The sequence below is a fragment of the Eufriesea mexicana genome, unplaced genomic scaffold (genome assembly GCF_001483705.2).
Source record: "Eufriesea mexicana isolate 0111107269 unplaced genomic scaffold, ASM148370v2 scaffold124, whole genome shotgun sequence".
NCBI lineage: Eukaryota > Metazoa > Arthropoda > Insecta > Hymenoptera > Apidae > Eufriesea > Eufriesea mexicana.
In genome coordinates, this window is record NW_016908357.1 from 309,120 (window position 1) to 332,076 (window position 22,957).

The 22,957-nt window shown below is 38.8% G+C and overlaps 4 protein-coding genes across 6 annotated transcripts; 1 reads left to right on the top strand and 3 right to left on the bottom strand.

Moving 5' to 3' along the window:
- Window positions 1-10,909: 10,909 nt before the first annotated feature.
- LOC108555380 (probable malate dehydrogenase, mitochondrial) lies at window positions 10,910-12,450 on the bottom strand. The gene is made up of 6 exons (XM_017911008.1): window positions 12,276-12,450; window positions 11,910-12,205; window positions 11,553-11,810; window positions 11,342-11,474; window positions 11,069-11,271; window positions 10,910-11,005 (listed from the first exon to the last, which is right to left on the bottom strand). The coding sequence occupies exons 1-6, from the start codon at window positions 12,448-12,450 to the stop codon at window positions 10,910-10,912; spliced, it is 1,161 nt and encodes a 386-aa protein (XP_017766497.1).
- Window positions 12,451-12,702: 252 nt separating this feature from the next.
- On the bottom strand, window positions 12,703-13,489 carry LOC108555381 (cytochrome b5 domain-containing protein 1). The gene is given in 2 exon segments (XM_017911009.1): window positions 12,703-12,918; window positions 12,920-13,489. Coding segments are annotated over 2 exon segments (786 nt in total).
- A 485-nt stretch (window positions 13,490-13,974) lies between these two features.
- Window positions 13,975-18,062, top strand: bur (GMP synthase burgundy). Of its 3 annotated transcripts, XM_017911071.1 has the most exons (11): window positions 13,975-14,013; window positions 14,079-14,253; window positions 15,128-15,250; window positions 15,343-15,396; window positions 15,472-15,684; window positions 15,767-16,064; window positions 16,259-16,736; window positions 16,825-17,066; window positions 17,147-17,317; window positions 17,392-17,823; window positions 17,907-18,062. In XM_017911071.1, the coding sequence occupies exons 2-11, from the start codon at window positions 14,153-14,155 to the stop codon at window positions 18,006-18,008; spliced, it is 2,214 nt and encodes a 737-aa protein (XP_017766560.1). In that variant the 5' UTR covers window positions 13,975-14,013; window positions 14,079-14,152; the 3' UTR covers window positions 18,009-18,062. The 3 variants fall into 3 exon arrangements, with proteins under 3 accessions (XP_017766560.1, XP_017766561.1, XP_017766563.1); XM_017911072.1 differs by lacking the exon at window positions 13,975-14,013 and having other exon boundaries at window positions 14,177-14,253; window positions 15,128-15,396; XM_017911074.1 differs by lacking the exons at window positions 13,975-14,013; window positions 14,079-14,253 and adding an exon at window positions 14,520-14,593 and having other exon boundaries at window positions 15,128-15,396.
- A 183-nt stretch (window positions 18,063-18,245) lies between these two features.
- Rev1 (Rev1 DNA directed polymerase) lies at window positions 18,246-22,281 on the bottom strand. The gene is made up of 6 exons (XM_017911076.1): window positions 22,200-22,281; window positions 20,702-22,124; window positions 20,167-20,608; window positions 18,912-20,097; window positions 18,565-18,707; window positions 18,246-18,399 (listed from the first exon to the last, which is right to left on the bottom strand). Exons 1-6 carry the CDS (start codon window positions 22,251-22,253, stop codon window positions 18,246-18,248), a joined length of 3,402 nt encoding a protein of 1,133 aa, XP_017766565.1. The 5' UTR covers window positions 22,254-22,281.
- Window positions 22,282-22,957: the final 676 nt, after the last annotated feature.

Genomic DNA, 22,957 nt, shown 5'->3' on the forward strand with positions numbered 1-22,957 from the left:
TAGCGAGGAAACGTTACGAACGGTGTCATAAAGCAACGCTCGTACACTTTATTACGCCATTAATATCGAAATGCTGACAATACGTCGCGGTATTAATTCCTGGTTTAATTATGCGGGTATAAATCTAAAGTATTTGTTATTCGTTGAAAAGAGAATGAAATTAGTAATTTGCGAAGGAAAAAGAAGGTCGATATCCTTATCTTTCCCGTTAATAGCGAAATGTCAGGTAGGGAATATATTTAAGAACGCTTTTCCTAATAAACCGATGTGCCAGATATCCGTGGGTACATCTAAGCAAAGGTAAAAGCGTTAAACGAGTATCGACCCCAACTAACCTATGATCTTGGTTGATAGTTGATCGCGAGTTAAGCCCCGCTCCATCCATAACAGCGAACGAAATCCCTCGTGTGGCTCCATCGTGCGAACGGACGGTAGTCACGACTCTGATTACGTACCGTGTAAAACACCGAGAAGCCGTGCAACGAAAAAAAATAAGCAGCGAAAAAGAGAAGAAGCTTCGAGAGAACGAGAAAAGTAGATAGTAGATAAAACTAAATTTATAACTCGGCAGATAAAGTATAATTAAATCCGTTTCGATTCCCTTTACAGCAGGGGTTGAAACAGTTACGATATCGATTCCGGTTCTAGAAATAGTTTCAAACAGCCGTTATTTTCCGTAACTGTTGCAAAGAGGAAAAATTGGCAAAGATATCGATTTCGGTTATGGTTTCACTAGCCACTTTGGTAAATTATATTAAGACGGAGCAATAACCAAAGACAAATTACACCTCGCAAATTGGTAATAGAAGCTATCGGCACTTCTAACAGCCAATTACACGATCAACGGAGGAACAAACGCATCCCGAGGGATCGTTTAACTCTCTCACATCGATAACTGATAAACCATTAAGCAAACGCGTATTAATTAAACGAAGCTAATAGCGTATAAACGGCGACATAGGAATAGCAATGGAAAATACTACTCACCCGATACCGACGAGGCACCTCGAACGGGATGATACGTCTTATCGGCACAACTTTCGACAGCGAACTGACGCCCCGCGCCGCAGAATCGCCTAGAAATTTCCAATTAGCTAGGATGGCTTCGGTTCCCCTTTCCGCGAGAGGTCACGGAGTAAACAAAAATTTTAAACGTCTTAGAAATTTCACGCTCGACGAACTAGACGAGACTCGAGCGCGATGGTCGTAACATCCGATGTTGATATTTTGCTGAATGGAACGTGCTCGAACTTGAAATTTCCTAGAGACATCCAGCGTTCGAGAAGGGGTTTTCGCGACTAGCGTTCTACGCGCAACTGTTTTGAAACGCGATAATCGCTGGTCCGAGAATTTTCGGCCAATATTCGGTAAACAGGTGCGAATCCTACGCGTCGCTGTCTTCTTCGGACACGCATTACGCGTCGGCAGCCTATCGGATCAAGCGGGGATAGCGTATTAAAACGTAACTTTTAAAGTCGAAAGCGTATCGCAATGTGGAAAAATCCTTTAACAAATGCGCATACTCGTATAGAGGGAAACATACGCGTTGTTCGAATGTAAGGAAAAGCAAAGATCGTGGCCGTAAGATCATAGACGAGACTACCAAGATCCAGTGGAACCGTTAGAGTTAACGATGAGTTCGCTTCCCTTCTCCCGCTTCGCGATCTTTCCGCTTCGCAATTCTACGAGTGGATATATCCGTGATACTACGGTAGCTCGTGGAGGCGGAAGATGAACGATCTCTGTAGAAGAACAACAATCACACGGGTGAAACACGATTGTATAATTTCGCTCCGAACTTAGCGATGTTCGATAAAATCGGGATACGTTTAAGAGAAGTTTGCTTCCAGTCTCGAAGCGCAGCGAATCGTTATCGTTGCTAGAAAATCTGCGTGGAAAGGATGTCAGCGATCGTTTCTATCGTTATAACGCGAACTTGGAAGACCGATGTGCTTCTTTTTAAGATTTACGGTACAAGGTGGAAACAAGCACGCGATAAAACGCGTAAAAAAGCACGGCTCGTGATGCAGTTTGTTGGTTGGTTGGACTGGAAAGGAGCAAATTGTAGAGTCGAAGATAAATCTCGGTAAGATTTCACACCCTCCGGCACGCCCAAACGACGAGACGCGACGGTAGGTAGAATCTCGTCGTTCTCTAACCGCACCCTTTCCTTTTCTCGCTAGTGACTTTGTTATTTTCAAAAATGACTCGCATAAACGGAACGTCGTACACACGGTGAACCAGATGCGATCACGTTCGAGTGGTTACGATATCGGATCGAATTGTTCATCGATTATCGAGGAACACAAAAAGTTAACCGACCTGTTGGTGTGTCGCTGAATACTCCGAACTCGGTACGTAACAACGTGCAATTCCGCATACCCCGTGCTATCGTTCTACGAATGACAGGCATAATCGAAGACCAGCGATATTCCTTTGCATCGAGATTCGTGCAATGGCATAGTAGAAAGGAAAATGATTTTATAATAATCGTCAAAGCTGTACATTCTACTCGTTGTATCCGTTTCGTGCCATACGGCAAAACAGAGTCGTGGGTGTGTTCCTTGGGCATGCTACTCGGGAACAATGTGACATTATGGTAAATGACTGAGACCATTGTCGTCGAGGAACGCTTACCGCATTTGTACTGTTCCGTTCCACCCGATATTATTCCGTCGGATATTTCCGTGCAGACAAGCATTCGGATTTTTCACCGAACCGTTAGAGTGAGTGGAAAAACCGAATCTCCGAGACTAATGCGCTCTTTAATAGAGCTAGCGCATAATTATAGAAATATCGAGCGTTTCCTCTGAAGAACGGAATAATTTATAATCCAGGAAAACATGCGTGGATCTCAAATTTCAACTGGGTATCTAACCACATTCGCGTGTCTTCATTTACCGCGTTATACGCAAGAGCGGTCACCCAGAGATCCGTATAGGTTGTCCTCAACGTGCACGAAGCACTCTAATCCGATCTATGAAAATATAAATCGGAATACTGAATTCGTTGCTGAGACAACGAGTTTTCTGCTCTTATATAATGCGCCTTTGTTGCGTAATCAATTTTACGATCGTAAATAGCGATTATTCTCGTTACAGCTCAATTTTCATGTAGCAAAGCTAACGGTATGCTAAAGAACGAAAGGAAACTAACGTTCCTTTCCTACGATCGCGAATAATACGAATCTGTGAATGAACTGGGTTTTTGAGTCAATGATCTTTTAATGGCTGATATAAAATATATATAGATCCTGGTGTAGGAATTATGCTCAGCAGTAAAAACCTCTCTTACGTCTAGATATTAGCATTATTCCCGTTATTACTGTTATTGTCACCATCGCTGTCGTCATTATCATCGTTATTATCATAGTTATTATCGTCGTTATCGTCGTTGTTATTATACTGGACTCTAGCTATCAAAAAATTGGCGAAGCTATCTGTGCGGTAAGCCACAGAGTACCGTGCACTTCAACTCATTAACAACGTGTATCGGTAGTCGTAACGCGACGCGATGCAACCTGAACTGATCGAAACAACTTGTCGTAATTCTAGTTTTGTAAAATCTTCTGTAACATCAAGTTTTCCTTTATTCGAATTAGCCTAGGATTAAGTACCGCGATATATATAGTCTTTTCTACCGTTGTAATAGCTGCTCTTTGCAACGCAGCGTCGGTATCGAGGCAAGGAATACATCCCGTTATAACGATTACATTAACATAGTTGATCTATAACTGCAAAAGGATAACGGTGGAAAACGACTAGTGAAACGCGACACTTTCCACGTTATCCAGGCACGTATTGCGTAACCACGATGGCCGATGGTGGTCGCTAAATGTTCCTAGAGAATCGAGTATCTCGCGATCGGCTTGATAAATTTTACCTTGCGGGAAAATCTGTTTCTCCATTCGGTGAGATTCTATCGAACGAGAATCCTGAATTAAATCTCCGTAAATCTATGCGCCTACGTAACCTACGTTGCACGTTACACGGTGAGAAAAAAGCCGATGCTTTCGTACTTTCATCGAACGCGGGGAAACGCAACGAATACGTTTCGCGGTGTTTAAACCGTGAACGTAATACTCGGAAGATGTATAAAGTTAGAAAAATGCTAAGGTGAATGCAAGTTTACGAGAGATAAAACGCTTCTCCCGTGTCCTGGGACTACCGGATTTTCGAGTTCGTATTCTCGCGATATTGTTCATATTTACATTTAAATCTGCACAATTACAGTTGTCCATGCATCTTGGCTATTATATTGCCTAGACATTCTAAAATAAGCGCGCGTGAATCCCTGCCGCGATACAGCCAGGTCCCGAGCGGGAATATGCGATTATGCAAAATTGGTATTCGCGGTAGGGTTCCTTGTGTTGATCTTAAATTACACGAGTTCTCCGCGTAGGGACACCCGTAACTGTCGTAACTTATAATTATTCCTAAACGTTTTTATCGTATTAAAAAGGATGAAAGATTGCCGGACAAAACGCCATGCGACGAATCCTTGACATCGCGACATAGTTATTATTTCATTTTTAACGTCCAACTTGTTTACAACGTTGGCATTACAATTGCAAGGCGTGTTCCGCGGTGCAATATTTAATATCCTGTTTGCTAGCAGCCGGTGTAGTCGTAAGGAATTTTAAACGAGAAAACCAAACGTCGATTTGATTTCTTTGCTTCTGCGAGCTGTATCTAAAAGAGTAGAGACTTTGGCCAAAAACTCGAGTCGATGAACGCTGTGAAACGGAGTAAGAAGAGGAATATGTATATACTTATATGACTAGATGTGCCTCGAGTGCCAACGCAGCTCTCTCCTCAGTCCTCGCGAGTATCGTCAAGTTCAAGGATGCCCTCGAGGTCTAGGTTCACTAAAGACAGCCGTGCTCTGCTGCACGAAAGAAAGAGATTCTTCTCTTTCAGTTCCACTCTCGTATCTAAGGATTCAAGCAGCGATGCCTCGAGCAGATACGCACATTGTTTCAAAAGCTCACGGTACATTGCTCGGCTACGTGGTAACCGATGAAACGCGCGTTTCGGTAAGGACAAGGCCATGGTAGTCATCCTTTGACTCGATGTTTGCTATTACGTCTCGAGTATTTTATCGATAATACACGATGCCCGTCGTTTCACCCTCGACGATCGCCTACTTCAAGAATGCGTAAACGATCGATATCCTTTTATTCGAGGAGCAGCTTTACTTTCGCCTTTCCTTCATTTTTATACTCGCATACTCGCTCTTTTTATCGCAAGATTAAAAGTATTCCATTCTCTGGTCCTTTGCTCCTTTTCTCTTTTGTTGCTTTCTCTAGATCGATCGATCGATGCGGTAACGATGATCTTTGTTTTTGGTATCCTTGCGCGTTGTACGTGTTCTCTAGATCGATCGATCGATGCGGTAACGATGATCTTTGTTTTTGGTATCCTTGCGCGTTGTATCGTATCGCTGGAATTTCTTCTTTCTTGAAACCTTGGGTAACTTTCTCTCTTACTTCTGGAATTCTGCCACTGGTAGAATTCCTTCCAGAATATGTACCCGCATATTATTCGAATAACCGACAGGGACGGTTTTGAAATAATTTAAAATAAGATTTCCAGTGAGCACTGACTGACCACGAGGAAGGCAAGTCGTCCACGGTAGAAACTAGGACAAGAGATTATTGGCGTCTATGAATAGGTCTGACGCTCGTAGAAATTGGAAGTATAGGAATTGCCGAGAGATGTCCTTAGGAAATAGGAAGAAAATATTCCTTCTTCAACTCGACGATCGATATTTAACTTGGAATAGCGTTTAATCGACGAGCACTTTGCCGCTATTGCCACTTTGAGTACTCGATGATTTTCATAATAAGATGGATACATAAGTACGTACAACGGTAGAATTTCCATTGGTTTCCGATCCTGTTCTAGACGCGTGATGCGCATTAATCGTTGCAGCTGCTGATCACTTTAGTATTAAGGGGATAATGCCTCCCGGTTAGCTGTTGTTCGATTTAACTATCGAGAGAGGTAGTGAATGTTGCATACGGCCTTGGATGTCACTGCATCAATTGGTGCCGCTACTCGATGCTTTCATTTAGGACTTGGCTATATCGCGGAGACTACTACACCTGGCAATTTTATGACAGCATTAAAACACGTATATCCGAGGATGCAATTACGAATAGACTTGAACAGAGTTTGACCAGATAATACGAAATAATTTGGAAAAATAGGATACTACATTCCTTAAGATACTACTCCTTACCGACGTAAGACAGCCGTAAATTCTTTGAGGAAACGAGACACGGTAGTGGTTGCCAATCCATCGAGGTTGAGAAACAGGCAAACACCTGCCGCAGATCGCTTATGAAAGATCGCTTTCGAGATTACCGTTCCTTTACGAATTAGGAACGAGGAACGTTCGGATTAAAGGACAAACTGGAATGGCGCCGGAGAGAAAGAGGTAGGCGGAAAAAGGAATCGTGGGCGTAAGCGAAATGTAGGTGGTTAACGAAACGAACCCGTAGCCGATCGATCAGGGGTCACCTTTTAGGCGCGTCGGAAGATAAGGGAAATAGGTCGAGGCATTTGGGCAAGTTTCGGTAGCGTGGCGATCTTCGCGAGCATGGAAACGCCGCGGGCCAGCGTATCGATTTAAGGAAAAATAAATCTGGTTATAGCGATACCATAAACAAGTCGACCTTGTTGCAATTCCAGTACACGGACACGTATGCTTTTGCCCTTAAAAGCTGCTGGCAACAATGCTTTCGCCTTGGCCGAAGCAGGATCTCTATGGAGGATCGGAGAGGCGCCAATGGCGATGATGTAGGTGGATCTGAATGCACCATAGAAAGAGGTAAATAGTGAAAGGAGAAAAGAGAGAAAACTAGTGGACGATCTGCGAGGTTAGGCGCAGTCGCGGTGCAGAGTCACTGCACTCCTATGCCCCGTTGCGCACCGCTGAGAGAGCTCTGCGCGAGCAGCCGTATTGCCGAGTACAGCCGGTTTGCAGGCTCGAGGTATTTTTCATTGACAATGAGAGAAAATAGGATATACCCCGTCCGCTAATACCGACAGGGTAAAAAGTCCGCCCGAACTATTATTAGAACCGTACTTAAATAAGATTATGTGGATTGTAGGGACAGGTATGTGCGCTGACGGCACACTATCTTCTGCCGTGCTATGCAACTCGGCAGATAACTCTGCGAGAGTAATGCCGTAACGAATCGACTTAATATCGCCTCGAAGCACACCAATAACTGCTTTTGCGATCTATCGATTTCTCTTCGATGCACAGTTTGGCTTGAGTTTCGCTTTATCAAGTAGCCAAAGAGCGGACGAGCTAGCGGACGAGCTAGCGGACGAGCTAGCGAACCAGCAGGCTAGAGAGCGAGCGAACGCGCGAACCCGCCAACGAAATGGAAGATACGGGATCGTGTTGCAGGCATCTGGAAGTACTGTATCCAGCGTGCGTGGAGGCAAAGGGAAAGGCTTCGGCCGGAGCAAAGTTTCCCGATGTCGGACAAAGGTACGTTGCACTGTGCCCTATCCTGCGCATCGAAAAACCGTAAGCTCCTCACGATATACCAGCGCATCTAGCCTCAAGTGCTTCTTCGAACGCGGAAGCTTGTTGCGGGGGAGTGCACATGCAGAATCACGTCGTCGTATGGCCGGTCGGCCGCTCAGCCGGCCTCCTCGGAAGGTCGTGCCATTCAGCGGCCGTTCACCCATCATCCCTTTCTTTTTCTGCTCTTCCCCTTCTTCTTTTTCCTACCCATCACAGCTACGGCCAATATCCGCCATTGTGACTTACACGTATGACCGGTAAGCGCATAGTCTGCCAGGGTGCGAAACCAGCGCTATCTTTTCGACCGACTAGCACGAAAACTGTGCGCGAGCTGGCGATACCTTGACCTTTCGTTCCGATCCGATGCAAAGTGCAAACGACCAAAGCCTACGAAAGTCTATACGCGATACAGCGACGAAGAAAGGTAGACGCGTCGCGATACGAAACTATACCGTAGCCGATTTAAAGGTAAAGATAGGCGGGGGTAAAATAGGTACATTTACAATAGCTGTCAGTTGATACGATTAGCGTCTTAACGCTTTCATACTCGGCATATCAGCGAATGGTCTTAGCTCGGACGTTCACCTCCCGCCTATTTGTCCTCCTGCATCCCCTTATCTTCCTAACGCATCCTCATAACCGGTCCTTAGACCGCGTTGATCGTTCAGGCGAACGCCTTGGGTGACGAATTACCGGCTATGAAAAATCACGATTGCGCCAATAAATTCGTATCAGCGGCGCTAAACCGAAAATATTACGACAGTTTGCTACTTAGTTTCATACTTTGCCCTTAATGGATAGAAAGTCGGAAAAAAATATAAGCAGCAGGCTGGTAGTTATCCGGACAGAGGGATCCAGCAGATTTTCTCACGCATCGTGACATCCAGACGAGTTCTTCCTTGACTATTAGACTCGAAGCGATTTCTCTTCTTAATCGCGATGTATGTCCTCCAGTCTACGTCCTTGAGCAAAAGAACGCACGATCGATACTACGCAATCCTCGATAACCTCTTTGATTAGAAGAATTCAACAAGAAAGAGCCAGACGGCGCCAGCCGCTGCTAAGAAAAAGCGATCGTGTGAGGCATTCTAATACTCGAATACCGACAAGCTTATGTATTTCTAGACGGTACAAACGTTTCATCGGTCGATCTTGACAGTTATACGAATGATTATAGGCATATCGATCGCGAGGATCGTAGGGACGATTAAATGATTTTGTCGTTGTAACTCGCGTCGTAAAAATATCCACACGCGAGTGGAATTTATATTCCCCGATTCGATTTGAACGAAAGGCCGTTGTAGAACGTACTCGCATCGTTCGATATCGCGTTACTCTCGTTAGACGAGCAAACATTTTTACATTCTTAACCTTTCGAAACTCGTTAGAGTCGAAGCAATTAAAACAATTATCGATAGACGGAAAGTTTTTGGTGCGGAATGAGGGGAAGGATGGCTGGGACGAGAGTAGAGGCAGGTGGGTATTGCGACTATTATGTCGTGAGAAACTATGCGATTAATTTCCTGCTCCGCAAGTGACTGGCGCTACCGACGTGTAAGTTGCAGCGGCAAGAACCACGTAAATGTGTTCAACCTCTCGATGATGTTCCGTCGAAGCCACGTGAAAGAAACATCCGGTTCTCGAACTTCCCTCAAAGGCATTCCGCCGATTAAAAAGCTCTGCTGTTTACATCGGTAAAAACTACCACGACGTAATCACTGATTTTTATCGACGGGAGAGACACTCGTTTAATCGTTTTCCTCTCCTTCGATAATACTACTATTCTGTTTACCACTTTATATGCGTCGATATTACGTTGAAACTCATCATTCTCGTCAAAACGATTCTCATCGCTTATACTATCAAGGCCGACTGGTGGTGTTTACAGCAGAAAGATGGATGGTTGCTTGAAACTATTTAAGTCGTGCATTAGCCGCGATCGATGTTTCATTAAAAGCATCGGATCATGCCTGGAATCAACGGATCGACGCAGTGAAATCGAAAAAGAGGAAGGGAAAAAAGAGAGGAAAAGGAGGAAAACGCGTAGAGGAATAAGAAACACGCGACGAAGAAGCAATGGGTTTCAAGGACGAGTATGTAGAAATAGCAGAACGAGATGAATAAATTCGCGGGACAGTAGAATTCGATGTATAGTCGACAAAGGTGGTCACATACGTATGTACGTGTATGAGGAGAAGCTGGCGCTTATACAGCTTGTATTATATTTTATTATTATACCGTTCGCTACGGCTAAGGTTGAATCGCGTTGGAATGTAAAGAGTTTAAGACTTGCCTAGTGAGGATTTGCGATAGGCAACACCCGCGCCTACTCTCCCCTCTCTTCGCAACTTCGCAATAATCCCTTCTGCCAAAGAGTTGCCAGCTGCAGTCGTCCGTATCTTGTCTGCAGTCGCCGCGCACACTTGGGAACACCATGGCGTGTCGGGAATGCGGAAAGGACGAGTTTCTTCTACTTTTGTTGCACGTATCTACCTGGTAACCTGAGACGCGGTGATGCGGTGGCTCTTCGAAAACCGCGTCCGCTTCTAGAATCTTTGAGACTAGGTTGTATTTGTTCTTATCAGATTCAAAAACTTCCTTGGTTAGACGACTCTAGTTAAGTTGCTCACTGCTATACGTGCAATAAACGAGCAAACTCGAGCCGCGCGGGACGCAACCGGTGGTCTTCTTATAATTAGAGCATCACCGTTAGAACAGTGCAAGAATATCGATATAATAGACGTTTCAGTCGCAGAGTCAACAGCGAGAAGAAATTTTTCCGAATCTCCTTCGATAATCTCGTTGGAACTTGGAAAACACTTGCACCAACTTTCATGTTTAAAAGATTATTGACACGATAGCATTCGTTTATTTCGTATCTTCGACTCTGCGAGGATGTCTTTATCGCTTTGCTTTCGAACCGTCGAATGCTTTTCAAGCGTCGCGGTTTCTTCGGAAACTTTGATGAACATTTATGTACGGTACTCGTCGATTTACACGAAAATAAATGTGTTCGATCCCCGTGCAGACGTCCGACTTGTTCGCGAAGCAATGGTCGATAGAATGGATAGCTGCCACTATTACGATCGCCATTAACTATTTTACAGGTTTATCGCGGTTTGATCTCGAGTACCGCGTTTCGTTTCTACACGATGCTTCACGGTCTCCCATGCTTTACGAGCCATTGTTTCGATTTTTTCGCTATTACCCATCAGAAATAGCAGTAAGATTTTTGGTGTAAAATCACGTGTAGTTCGTGTCATCGAATTCTCTTCCCTTTTTCTATCTTTCTTTAATACAAAAATCTGGCGTAAAACAGCGTGAAAAAGGCGATAAAACAATGATACTCTTTGATCATTCGTTGTTACGAAGATTTACGAGGTGAATTTAGTTGGCCGTACGACGTATGACGAGGCAAACACACTTCCGTAGATACGTTTTCATCTCCAAGAGCAAAAGCCTGTAGAGATTTAAGAATCTTGTCATCTTGTTTTCTCGTTCATTAGGAAATAAATTTCGTTACCTGCCCGAGTTTAATTGCCTTCTTCAAACAAGGCACAGCTGCTTCAAAAAGTTCGTACTCGTAGTCATTTAACGGTGGAATACCCAAATGTCTTTGAATTCCATTGGGACCTAGTTCCAAGGGAGCAGCGAAGTATGTTAATTCCGGTACCGTGCAGGATCTAACATAAGCGCATTCCACCACGTTGCTTTGATGTCGCAAAGCTAAATGGATCGATAGCTACGTGTGAATTTCCATCTAATCGGAAAAAATATCTCGTATTCGAGGTACTACCTTTGCAAAGGGATATGCAAAATCTGGCAGCTGCAAAAGACGCAGCGAGAAACATATTTCCTGTATCTTTATTTGCCTTGGATGTCTCTTCGTTGGACGTTCTTACCGCGTATGTCAATCTCCTAGCTTCTATCTGATTAATCGATAAACGAATCGATTATTCGCGGTGAAAGGGAAGACGGTATGCGGGAATTTGCGAATAATTATTAACCTGAGATAATTTGTTACTAGGTTTTGCTTGAGAAAAAAGTGGAATACATGTTTTGGAACAGCCTCCACCAATCACCGGTACTATCATGCATTCTGGCTCGACACCTATAATTTCTGCAGCAAAAGTATTTGCTCTAAGACAGCTGAGATTAATTACGCCAAAGAGACGATTGTACTCGTAAACACCAGCATTTTTATACATTTCTATTGCCAGAGGTATTAAACTGTTTATCGGATTCATTACGACCGCGACCATAGCCTGGGGAAGAAAGGGACGAAAGGAGATTTTGCCACGGAAGTCGAAATTTCAATTATAGTACCTTGCAAAGCGCAATCGTTAATCGGTATGGTTCGTTACCTGAGGTGAAAATTTAATAACGTTAGGCAGCAAATCCGATAGCGTATCCGCATTAGACTTCAAGACTTCGTGTACGTCCGATTCGCCTTTGGTCGTTCCATCTGCGATAATCATTACTATTTTCGCCCCCTCGAGCGTGTGCTCGAGACTCTTCTCGGGATAATTACACGTACTAACCTTACACCTTGTGTCAATATAATTTAAATCCAGCGCAAGACCATAAATACATTTGCTGTCGAAAATTGCCAATTCGTCGATCAACGGTGATTGTTTCAGAAACAGTGAGAGGCAATTTCCTATGAGGAAACAGCGTAATCGATGTATAAAACGCGGAAAAACGAAGCGAATGTAACCTCGACTAATTACCCGTCTTGCTGGCAGCACCCAAGATAGCTACTTTCAAAGATTTTGAAGAAAAACCCTTAGTTTGCGTATTACGAATACAGAAAACATTCTTCTTTATAGGAGGATGGCGAAATTTGCCGCAAAATGAACGTAAAATGAAATTTCGTGATGTAAGAGGCGCGATAGACGTAAACATCGTTAAATTTTATAAAGGCCTGTGTTAAACAAGATAAGGTTCTTGTTTCTTTAAACGTGAGGTTGATTCGTATCGAACAGAGTGGTTGTGGTGCCATCTTTTGTATTCGCTTTAAGTCTTACACGATGATATCGTAGGAAACTTTACTTGCAATGATAATTTACATTAATTTTATTCGCATGACTTTTTTAAAATTTGTATCGCTCTGACTCTGTCCTGCTTCAATTGAACATCGGATAGACGAGTGAAAAATTATTCGTCATTATAATAACACATAAGGCATGGCACGTAATAGTCGTCGGGAAGATCGCAAGCGACAAAGCGATCCCGTTCGTCCACTATACCATTTTCTGTCAAAGTTAAATCGAGATTTAAATCCTTCCCTTCGAACTTCCACGTATAAGACATTCCATTTGCATTATAAATAAGGGCACGTTCTTGAATACGCCTAATGGAATCTTCTTCGCAAACCTTTACGCAATTTAGTCGTTAGTATGTCGCTCGCAGACTCGTTTCGTTTTACTGAAATTAAAAGCTCTACCATCATAACAACTTGTATCCCGGTAAGGACATTTAAAATTCTACATGGACGTGCATTTCTGGTCAAGTTTCCCTTCTTATACTTTTCGTCCAGCCACCAAGGACATTTGTCGAATGGTCGCCAAATAGTACTAGGTACTACGGAAGGTATCACATCCGGAATTGGACCATGAGGACAATATGGTACCGACACTCCCGTAACAGGATGTACGTGGTATTTAATATCGTTCTTTTCGTGATCAAACCAATGACTTATATCTTTACCAGCATGGGCCAATATCGGTTTGACCTCTCGTCTGTTGGCCCAAATTTTGCAAAGATCAGTTAGATCATACACTCCATTATGATACGAAACCCAACAATCAATCTGTGTATTATGTAACGCAACTTCTGTCGGTAGAAAATACTCGATTGCCTCAGAAATATCATCTGTATCGTCTTTAAGAAATTCATAATTATCTTTTTCTTTCATCGAGAAAAACTGATTTACAGATGACATTTTACAAAATCCGATATATACGTTTCCTTTCATTGGAATTTGTCACCAACGATTTTCATTTGAGTAGATTGCATAACACGTACCACGTGATTTACAATGTCGTAAAATGACTGTTTGGAAACATTTTTTAAACTCGGGGAATATTCGTGATAAGATAATAATTTTATTTTAATACGTCACAACAAATATGATTGTTGTAATTTGATGATAACAAAGAGGTTAACATTAAAATGTTAACATTTTATTAAACATCAGATGCAGCAGTTGTTCACCTTCTTGATACTTTTACATATCTTTGTTATATAAATACATAAGAAACAATAAACATAATTCTTAAACGTGACCAAAAAATGCTGCTCAATAAACGACAAATTTCGCTACCTTCATGTTGTACAGATTTCATAAAAAACCTAGACGGATTATACACAAACTGGATAAATACAGTCAGAATCAATAAAGAAAAGACTTTGGACTGTAAAATATGAAGAATTGCACGAAACGCTAATGTCAAATGGATAGATATGGTAGTACTTTTGCAAAAACGAATTGGTTATTGTTACAAGTATTGAATTTTACTAGGAACTTTTAGGTTATATTGTTGGCTTCCTACGTTACCTACAAGCTGAAGGCAGTCACTGCATTGTGGCTAGTGCAGGCGATTGAATGGCTGCCTCGTCTAAAGAGTGCACATTCTGTTTTGCTGTAATTAATTTTACGTTACTTGGTGATTTACGCGTGAAATATTCCCTGCCTCATATAATTTGGTGAGTCTTTGAATACATTTTACTGACCTTTAAAAAGATGATTCATGTAGTAGGTGTGCTATTATAGTACTTTCGTTTCTAAGAAACGTGCTCGTAAATTTTACGGCCGGTTATTTATTTTTTGCTGAACGTCGTATTTAGTAGTTTTTCCCTAAACATACTTTAAGTCATTTATTAAATAATATAAAATGCGCACGTGTATACTCCTAAATAAATTTTCCAAATAAATCATGTATCTATAATGTACAGTAGTTGTCAGAACTAATACTGGGTTGTGACATACTATAATAGCATCTTATATTTACACGCAGAAATATCTTTGGATATTCGGAACGGAAAGGTTTGTGTAACTTTTCCATTTATTAAAAACATAAGTTTGTAACATCAGTTATACTTGATATTAAACTCTACAATTACAAATATGATATATAATCTAATTTTACTCATCTGTTTTCAATAAGATTAAAATGATCTAGTAATTAAAAGAGAGTAGAATTGAGATAATATGTATAACTTTTGATCATTTCCTGATAACTGCATGACCTATCATCAAATGATCGTGCAAAAGAGTTTTTCTTTTAAATTATTTGCCTTATTGTTAATTTATTGTTATGTATCAACTTCCGTGCCATATAATCTATCACTTTGATATCTTTTAATCTACCTTTAGTCTTGACAAATGGAAGGAATCTTTTTGTTTTGCCTATTTGTTAAGTTACAAAAATATGTACATTTTTATGTAAGATTATACGTATAATTAATATAATTAATCTAATAATTAATATATATTTAGACAACTAAAAGTAGTCTTATGTTACTTTCTAATTTGTTTATTTATGCTTCATTCTTTATTAAATTTGATGCATCCTTGTAGGATTATTAAAATCACCACATTAGCAATAGCAATACAAGAAATTTTGAAATGGAAAAAAGCGCGGACGGATTATTGTTTCGCGCAGAGAGAAATAATGGAGCAAATGAAGGAACATTGGGCATGGTATGTGTTAATGAAAAAGTGGCCATACTGGATGCAGGAGCACAATACGGTAAAGTGATAGATCGAAAAATTCGTGAATTAAATGTCCACAGTGAAATTTTGCCTTTGGACACATCTGCATTTACCCTTCAAGAAAAGGGTTATAAGTAAGATAACAAATTGTAATAGAATTAAAAACTAAATATTTATAAACAGAAATTATTTTAAACATAAATTTCTAGGGCTATAATAATCTCTGGTGGGCCAAGTTCGGTGTACGCAGAAGATGCACCTAAATATGATGCAGACATTTTCAGAATAGGAATTCCTGTACTAGGTATCTGTTATGGGATGCAAATGATGAATAAGGAATTTGGTGGTACTGTACAAAACAAGGATGGGCGAGAAGATGGTCAGTTTCCAATTGAAATAGATTCCAAATGCCTGTTATTTAAGTAAGTGAGTCCAAAGCAAGTGTTCTATTTGGTATTTTTATCATTGAATGTTAAGGTATTGAGAAAACGAATTATTTGTTAGGAGCTTGGAGAAAGAGCAAATGGTACTGTTAACACACGGAGACAGTATAGATAGGGTGGCTGATAGTTTTCACATTACTGCTAGATCGTCAAACTTTATAACAGGAATAGCAAGTGATAAAATGAATTTGTACGGAGTACAGTTTCACCCGGAAGTAGATCTCACACCTAATGGGAAGATAATGTTAAACAATTTTTTGTTTGGCATTGCTGGCCTGACTGGTAATTATACGCTTCGCGGCCGGGAGACACAGTGTATTCAGTACATCAGAGATACAGTTGGCAACAAAAAAGTTTTGGTAAGAAACAGATTTATAATTAGTACATAGGTAATTACTAGAATCCTTATTCCCCAAAAAGATTTACAAAGTCTTTAAAGTATGTAGTTTTTACGTGAAATTTAATGATTTACTTTGGAAGATGTTTAAAAATATAATATAAGGTATGACAAAATGTGGTTGTCAATTAAAATAGAAAAAAAAAACAATCATAGTTGTTAGTGAGCGGAGGTGTGGATTCTACGGTATGCGCAGCGCTACTACATAAAGCTTTAAATAAGGAACAAGTCATAGCTTTGCATATCAATAACGGCTTTATGCGGAAAGGGGAGACGCAATTTGTGGAACAAAGTTTGGCACATTTGGGAATTCGATTAAGAGTCGTCAATGCGGGACGCTGTTTCATGCAAGGAACCACGTCTGTTCCCTTAGATAATGTCACTCCAGTAGCCAATACAAATACTATAAATAACAAAGGAATATGTGGAACAGCAACTAGTCCAAGAACTAGATTAACTAAAATGTTGTGTGCAACAACTAGTCCGGAAGAAAAACGAAAAATCATAGGAGACGTTTTTGTCAGAGTAGCTAATGAAGCAATGGCAGAAATGGGTTTGAAGCCAGAAGAGGTGTTTCTTGGACAAGGCACTCTCAGGCCTGACCTTATAGAAAGTGCGAGTACATTAGCTAGTGGTAAATTAATAGTTGTAAATGCATTGTTCTTTCATATCTGTTAGAAGCAACAAAATATATTCACATAAAATATAAACACTTCTATCAGGTAAAGCAGATGCGATAAAAACGCATCACAATGATAGTGAACTCGTTAGAGCATTAAGAGCACAAGGTCATGTAGTAGAACCTTTAAAAGATTTTCATAAGGATGAAGTAAGGCAATTAGGATGCGATCTTGGATTACCAGCATCGCTGGTTGCTCGTCATCCATTTCCCGGACCTGGACTCGCTGTACGCATTCTTTGTGCAGATGAACCTTACATGGATAAAGATTTCTCTGAAACGCAGGTATTAAATCGATAAAAAAGAGAAATATACAGAATTCTCCTATCTTTTTCTAAGCTAATAAACTCGTAATTTGATTTCAGGTGATAGTTAAAATAATGGCAGAATATGAACAAATGTTGCAAAAGAAACACGGATTGTTAAATCGCGTAGAAAGTGCGACCAGCGAATCTGAACGTCAATATTTGCGACAGCTTTCGAGTTACCGGCATATTTCTGCAACGCTTTTGCCTATACGTAGCGTAGGAGTGCAGGTAATGTTTCAATCGTCGAATTTTACAATTGATGCGATCGATGCAATGATTAAAACATTTATTACACGATGCAGGGAGATAGAAGAAGTTACAGCTATGTAGTGGGTTTATCTAGCGAAGAAAATTTATCCGAGGGAATAGAATGGAAAGATCTGTTGTTCCTCGCAAAACTAATTCCACGAGTATGTCATAATGTAAATCGTGTGTGCTTCATTTTTGGTCCTCAACTACATCACCCTGTAACGGATATTACACCGACTCATCTTACGTCGAATGTGATAGCTACGCTTCGACAAGCAGATCATGTAGCAAACTTAGTACTAACTAACCACGGTTGTATGGGAGCAATCAGTCAAATGCCAGTAGTTTTAATTCCCATACACTTCGATCGTGATGCTGCTTCTCGAATACCCTCATGTCAACGTTCAGTTGTTCTTAGGCCATTCGTTACTAATGATTTTATGACTGGTACTCCGGCTGTTCCTGGGAAGGAATTGCCACTACATGTAAGTTGAATCGGACATAAGCATAAGAGATTAATTATCGATGCGGTAATATGTTTTAAAAATTGCGATTCCTTTGTTCGTAGGTGGTGAAAAAATTGGTGACCGAAATATCTTCAATACCCGGTATCTCGCGTGTTTTATATGACTTAACGTCGAAACCGCCAGGAACTACCGAATGGGAGTAGTAAACGCTCATCTTTGACTCACCCTTTTCTATTTTTTCACCTTCCCAGCGCGTAACGACAACAAAGTAAAAAATATATTAAAAAAAAAAAAGTATGTTCTCGATTGTAAATTAATATGTTACCTAAAGAATACTGGTACTGTGTTCAATGAAATTGAAGGTAAGTATCATGTTTGCTTGTAAATAGGTTTCTTATTAACCTCATTGTAAAAATATTAATTTATTAAATTCCGAAAATTTACATTACATCATTGTTACACTGCAAAAGGTTGCATTTGATTGGTGGTATCATGAGGTTGCTGTTATATTCAATTTGCATATAATGTTGAACGTATTTTACTGTTTTCCTATATGTCCCATGCCAAATGCAATTTCCAGTTTTTGTCATACATCTAAAAATACGAACATAAATAAGTTAATGTATTGTCTTTAATATCATTTTTATTTATCAATCATAACTGAGTAAAATGATATCTATTCCCTAAATCCTCTGTGTTATATTACTCGATATCCACCTATTACAAAGGTGTATGTATAAATCTTGCATAGTAGATTACCTATGCATGGTTTTCAGTAATACATGTAAATCTTCAATACGTCTCTTCTCCGGAAGCATGCTAAGAAATGTTGCAAGCGATAGAAAGTCTACTTCGTTCACGATTTTAGAATTAGTAACCCACATTTGTATTTGCATTTTTGCCTGCAACCATGTATTTTATACTTTCATTAATCGTACAAAAATTGTAACGGGTAACATAATCTAACGGATTATCGGGCATGCATTCTTTGTTCATTCATAAGAAGTACCTTATCGCTCTGACATTTTTTAAGCTATCCAACGCAATGTACCGATAAAAGAAAATTATCTATAATGATCGATAACAGTAAGAATTATGAAAACTACCTGTTCTAGTGGTAGATTAAGTAAACGATTTACGAGATCGATTAGAATATCTTGATGTTGATTTACAATGTCATTATCTTGCGAGATAGTAAAATTATGAGAAAGAATTGCCTCAGCTTCATCTGCGGTAACTTCGTTATTAACAGATTCGTTTTTCCTTGTACAAGGTATAAATTTTGCAATACCGACATCGGCCTTATTACTCGATATATTCTCAGATTCGCTCACATTTTTAACCGTCTTAGATGTCGTTTGTATGTTTTTCTTTTTGTTTTTAGAAATTGTTTTAAGATTTTTACCGCTATTTTTGTTTTTTGCGTTATGTTCTATCTTTTTATTGTGTTTTACATTTTCATTTTTCGTCGTTGCAGTATCACGACTTATTTCGTTCCTTTGCTTTTCCGAACGTTCTTCCTTTTTCACAGAACAATACATTTGGACATCGCGTCTTAAATCATCCGACAACGCGGCTAAAAAGTCCGGATCTACTTGCGAATAAGATATATTTTGTTCGTCGTAATTAATTTTTGCACAAGGTTGTCTGCTAATTGAAGATGTACAACTATTGTTATCTGTATTAATATTAATTTTGTTTTCACGTTTTTTAGCGCTATACTCGTTAAGAATTTCATTTCGTATGTCTTCGGGTAATTCTATCAAAACGGACATATCGATTTCTTGTATAGGTGGCATTGCCACCTTTGTTGGCCTTGAAATGCCTGCTTTAGTTTGTTTAAAAAAATGTTCATGATGCGTTTGTACATTTTTTTGAGATCCTCTTTCATTTGTCTGTACTACATCAACAACGATCGCTTGGTCTCGATTATTTTCTACTAATTTTTTATTCTGGTTAACGTTTAAAATTTCATTTTGTATTTCCTTTGGAAGCTCGAGAAGAACTGACTCGTGGATATCAGGCGGTATATCCAATTTTTTTTCGTTATTAATATTTTCGGGGGCTGACGCAACAGCGTTTAAATTTAGACCGAATTGACTTTGACCTTTATTACTCTTATTTGCTTCAACAGAATGATGAACCGTGTTACTTGGCTTGTTTTTAAGAAAATTTGTTAAAGTTGCATTGCGAGATTTAGTTTTTAATATTTCTAATCTAGATATTTGTATACCGATGCCTCTCGCATCTTCGGGTACTTTTTGCATTTGATTCCAAAGTATAATGACTTCCCTAAAGTAAATACAAAGAAATTATTGTTATTACTTCATGCAGAAGTACTAAGATAACTTTGTAACTTACTTTGTTATAATATCAACATCGTTAATAGGAGCAATAAGATTTTTTGATTTTGTTATATAATCGCACAATCCGTGTCCCATAAATTTTTCCGTTTCTTTCGGTGCTTCTTTCGCTCTGATCAAAAGTTTTAACGTGATACATCTACCTTTCGCATTGGCTTTACTTAATCGATTACACACTTCGCAACATAACTTTTTTAAAAAATCAATCGCGTCATCGTTACTTTCAAATCTTATCCCGTAATTGACCTCTGCGGACACAGATTTTCTAACATGTTCTAGATTAAGCTTCCCATTATCTATTCCCCGACACATGTTATATAATATTTCACCCGTTTTTTTGCCAAATTCTTTTTGTAACGTCGCTAATGGTATCTTTTGCAATTCCGCACATGTTCGAACATTTATATTGTTTAATTTATGCGTTGTTGTCCACCCAACCCCTAATTTAAATAATTAAAATTATTAAGCACTGTTAATCAACGTTATTAACATTTTTAAATATTTTATAGTTAATCCGATTCAAAATATTCTACCTGGTAAATCTTGTACATTGAAGCTACCAATACAATCGTTTATGTTTTCTTGCTGTATATAAAATTGACCATTTGGCTTTGCTTTCCTTGTTGCTAATCTTGCCAATAATTTATTATTCCCAAATCCTGTTGACACAGGACAACCTGTCTGTTCTTTTATTTCCTGTCTAATTACAGTTGCAAATTCCATTGGTGTTAAACAAGATTCTTCCATTATCTTTGTACAATCTGCATACATTTCATCGCAACTAACTGCTTCAATGTCTAATGTGTATGATGCTACGATATCATACAACATGTAAGAAACTTTTGTATAGCCTTCAAAGTTGTATGGTATTGTCTTTAAGTTGGGACATAGTTTTAGTGCCTCTCCTAAAAACATGCCATTTCGTACACCAACTTTCCTTGCTTCGTAGGAACAAGATGCTACCTCTGATAGTGAACCCTGTTCTTCATTTTTATTTATGGTTTGTTTATTATCGATACTTGCAGAACTTTTATTGCCTTTCGCATGTGTCACTGCAACAGGTAAGCCTTTTAACTCTGGTCTATCTCTAAGACCAACTGAGACAAAAAAGCAATCCATATCTATATGCATTATAATAGAACCCTGATTAACTTCTATCTTATTTTCCTCTTGTAAATCAACTGGTTCGATATTAAAGCTTAATTGAGATCCAAACGATAATCTGTCCAATCTTGTACCTTTTAATTCTTTTAACTTAGTAAGACCAGGGAATTCCCCATTGCTTTCATCTCTTAGTTCATTAACATAATCCTTGAAAGTTGTTCCCATTGTTGCAATATGATGTAATCGCGAATGATTATAAAATTCTGATATAAATTCTGAATTTTTTGTGGAAAGAGCATTTCTTGAAGTAGTTGGTAATATATGATTTGAAGTATCTTGATTCACAGAAGTATGTTTTATGGTTTCGATTTTATTATTATCTTTTAGATTATTTATTTCATTATTGTTTTGTGCATCATTATGTGTTTCAATATTAACACTTGCTTTATCTTCTTTATTTTTTATTATGTATTTTAATTGGGGTTGTACATTTGTACAATGAGAGTAAAGCAAATAATTTTGAAAATTTAGGACTCTATTAGCCTTTATACTATCCACGATCCATTCAGGTTTACATACAGGAACTGGATTTTGTTTTTGTTTATACACAAGGATCTTTGAATATGGTAAATTAGATGCAATAATATGAGTTGTTACTTTTGGCCTCATATAATGATGATATATACCTCCATGTGCCATCATTAAATGCCGAAGTTCATCTGCAGTTGGATTAGTATAGCCATTCACAAAAATTGCAATTCCTTGAAATAAATTAGATGTTTTCGTTCCTTTACTTGCTTCGTCTAGAAATTGTTCTTGTAATTTAGATTGTTTAGCAGCCATGTATCCACCCTAAAATTGTCCCTTTACATCTAAATCTAATCTATTTATTTATTTTTATTACAAAATTTGCAGCTTTTTACATACCCAATCTTCAAATCCATTTTCCCCCCAAGCTTCCCCTTTTTTCTTTTTTGCCATTATTAAAGATTTTAAATAAAATAAAACAATACTAAATTTTTGAATATGGAACTATCATGTAATTATCATTTTGATTAGTGTACATATAATTTGTGTATATATACAAATTTTGTTTTCTTTCGTATCATGAAAAGAATCCATTCTCGTATAACCTTATGAAAGTGAAATATTTTGTTAACACGGATAAAATTTAGAATATCATTTAAGTATACAAATCAAATATTTAATCTACGTTGAACATATATTGACATATAAACACAGAAATTATCCATATAAATCAATTCACAATACTATGCGAAACTATCGCGGTCATACATGTACGTATATAGTACATGACGATAGGTCACTTCAAGTTAACTTTATTAACTAGTATCAGACGTTTGATTTAATCGATTCTTAACAAATACATATTGCAGTAGCCTACTTATCTTATATTCAAGAACACATTGATATACACAAAAATAACTTTCTTCGTTTATTCAACAAATATTTTTACAATTCGAGTAGTACACATATATGAAACTATATGAAAGTATAGTAACCATACTTATTACTATTTTATTTATACGTTGTAATATTTAATTCGTATTTATAAATTTTATAAAATAATATTTATTGTACGCGTTGATTTGTAATTTCGTACTAACAAATCTTTATACGTATAAATATTATAAAATGATAAAATATACATTTTATAAAATAAT

Bases quoted from the DNA above. Each gene is read 5' to 3' on its own strand.
- LOC108555380 (XM_017911008.1), bottom strand. From the start codon at position 12,450: ATGTTTACGTCTATCGCGCCTCTTACATCACGAAATTTCATTTTACGT. The intron at 12,206-12,275 runs GTAATTAGTCGA...GTTTCCTCATAG, and splicing joins GGGTGCTGCCAGCAAGACGG to GAAATTGCCTCTCACTGTTT. The intron at 11,475-11,552 runs GTTAATAATTAT...TCGATTAATCAG, and splicing joins CTAGTAACAAATTATCTCAG to ATAGAAGCTAGGAGATTGAC.
- Rev1 (XM_017911076.1), bottom strand. From the start codon at position 22,253: ATGGCAAAAAAGAAAAAAGGGGAAGCTTGGGGGGAAAATGGATTTGAA. The intron at 20,609-20,701 runs GTAGAATATTTT...TATTTAAATTAG, and splicing joins CAATGTACAAGATTTACCAG to GGGTTGGGTGGACAACAACG. The intron at 18,400-18,564 runs GTAATCTACTAT...TCGTATTTTTAG, and splicing joins TTACTGAAAACCATGCATAG to ATGTATGACAAAAACTGGAA.
- bur (XM_017911071.1), top strand. From the start codon at position 14,153: ATGGCTGCCTCGTCTAAAGAGTGCACATTCTGTTTTGCTGTAATTAAT. The intron at 15,251-15,342 runs GTATGTGTTAAT...AAATGTCCACAG, and splicing joins ATGAAGGAACATTGGGCATG to TGAAATTTTGCCTTTGGACA. The intron at 16,065-16,258 runs GTAAGAAACAGA...AAACAATCATAG, and splicing joins TTGGCAACAAAAAAGTTTTG to TTGTTAGTGAGCGGAGGTGT.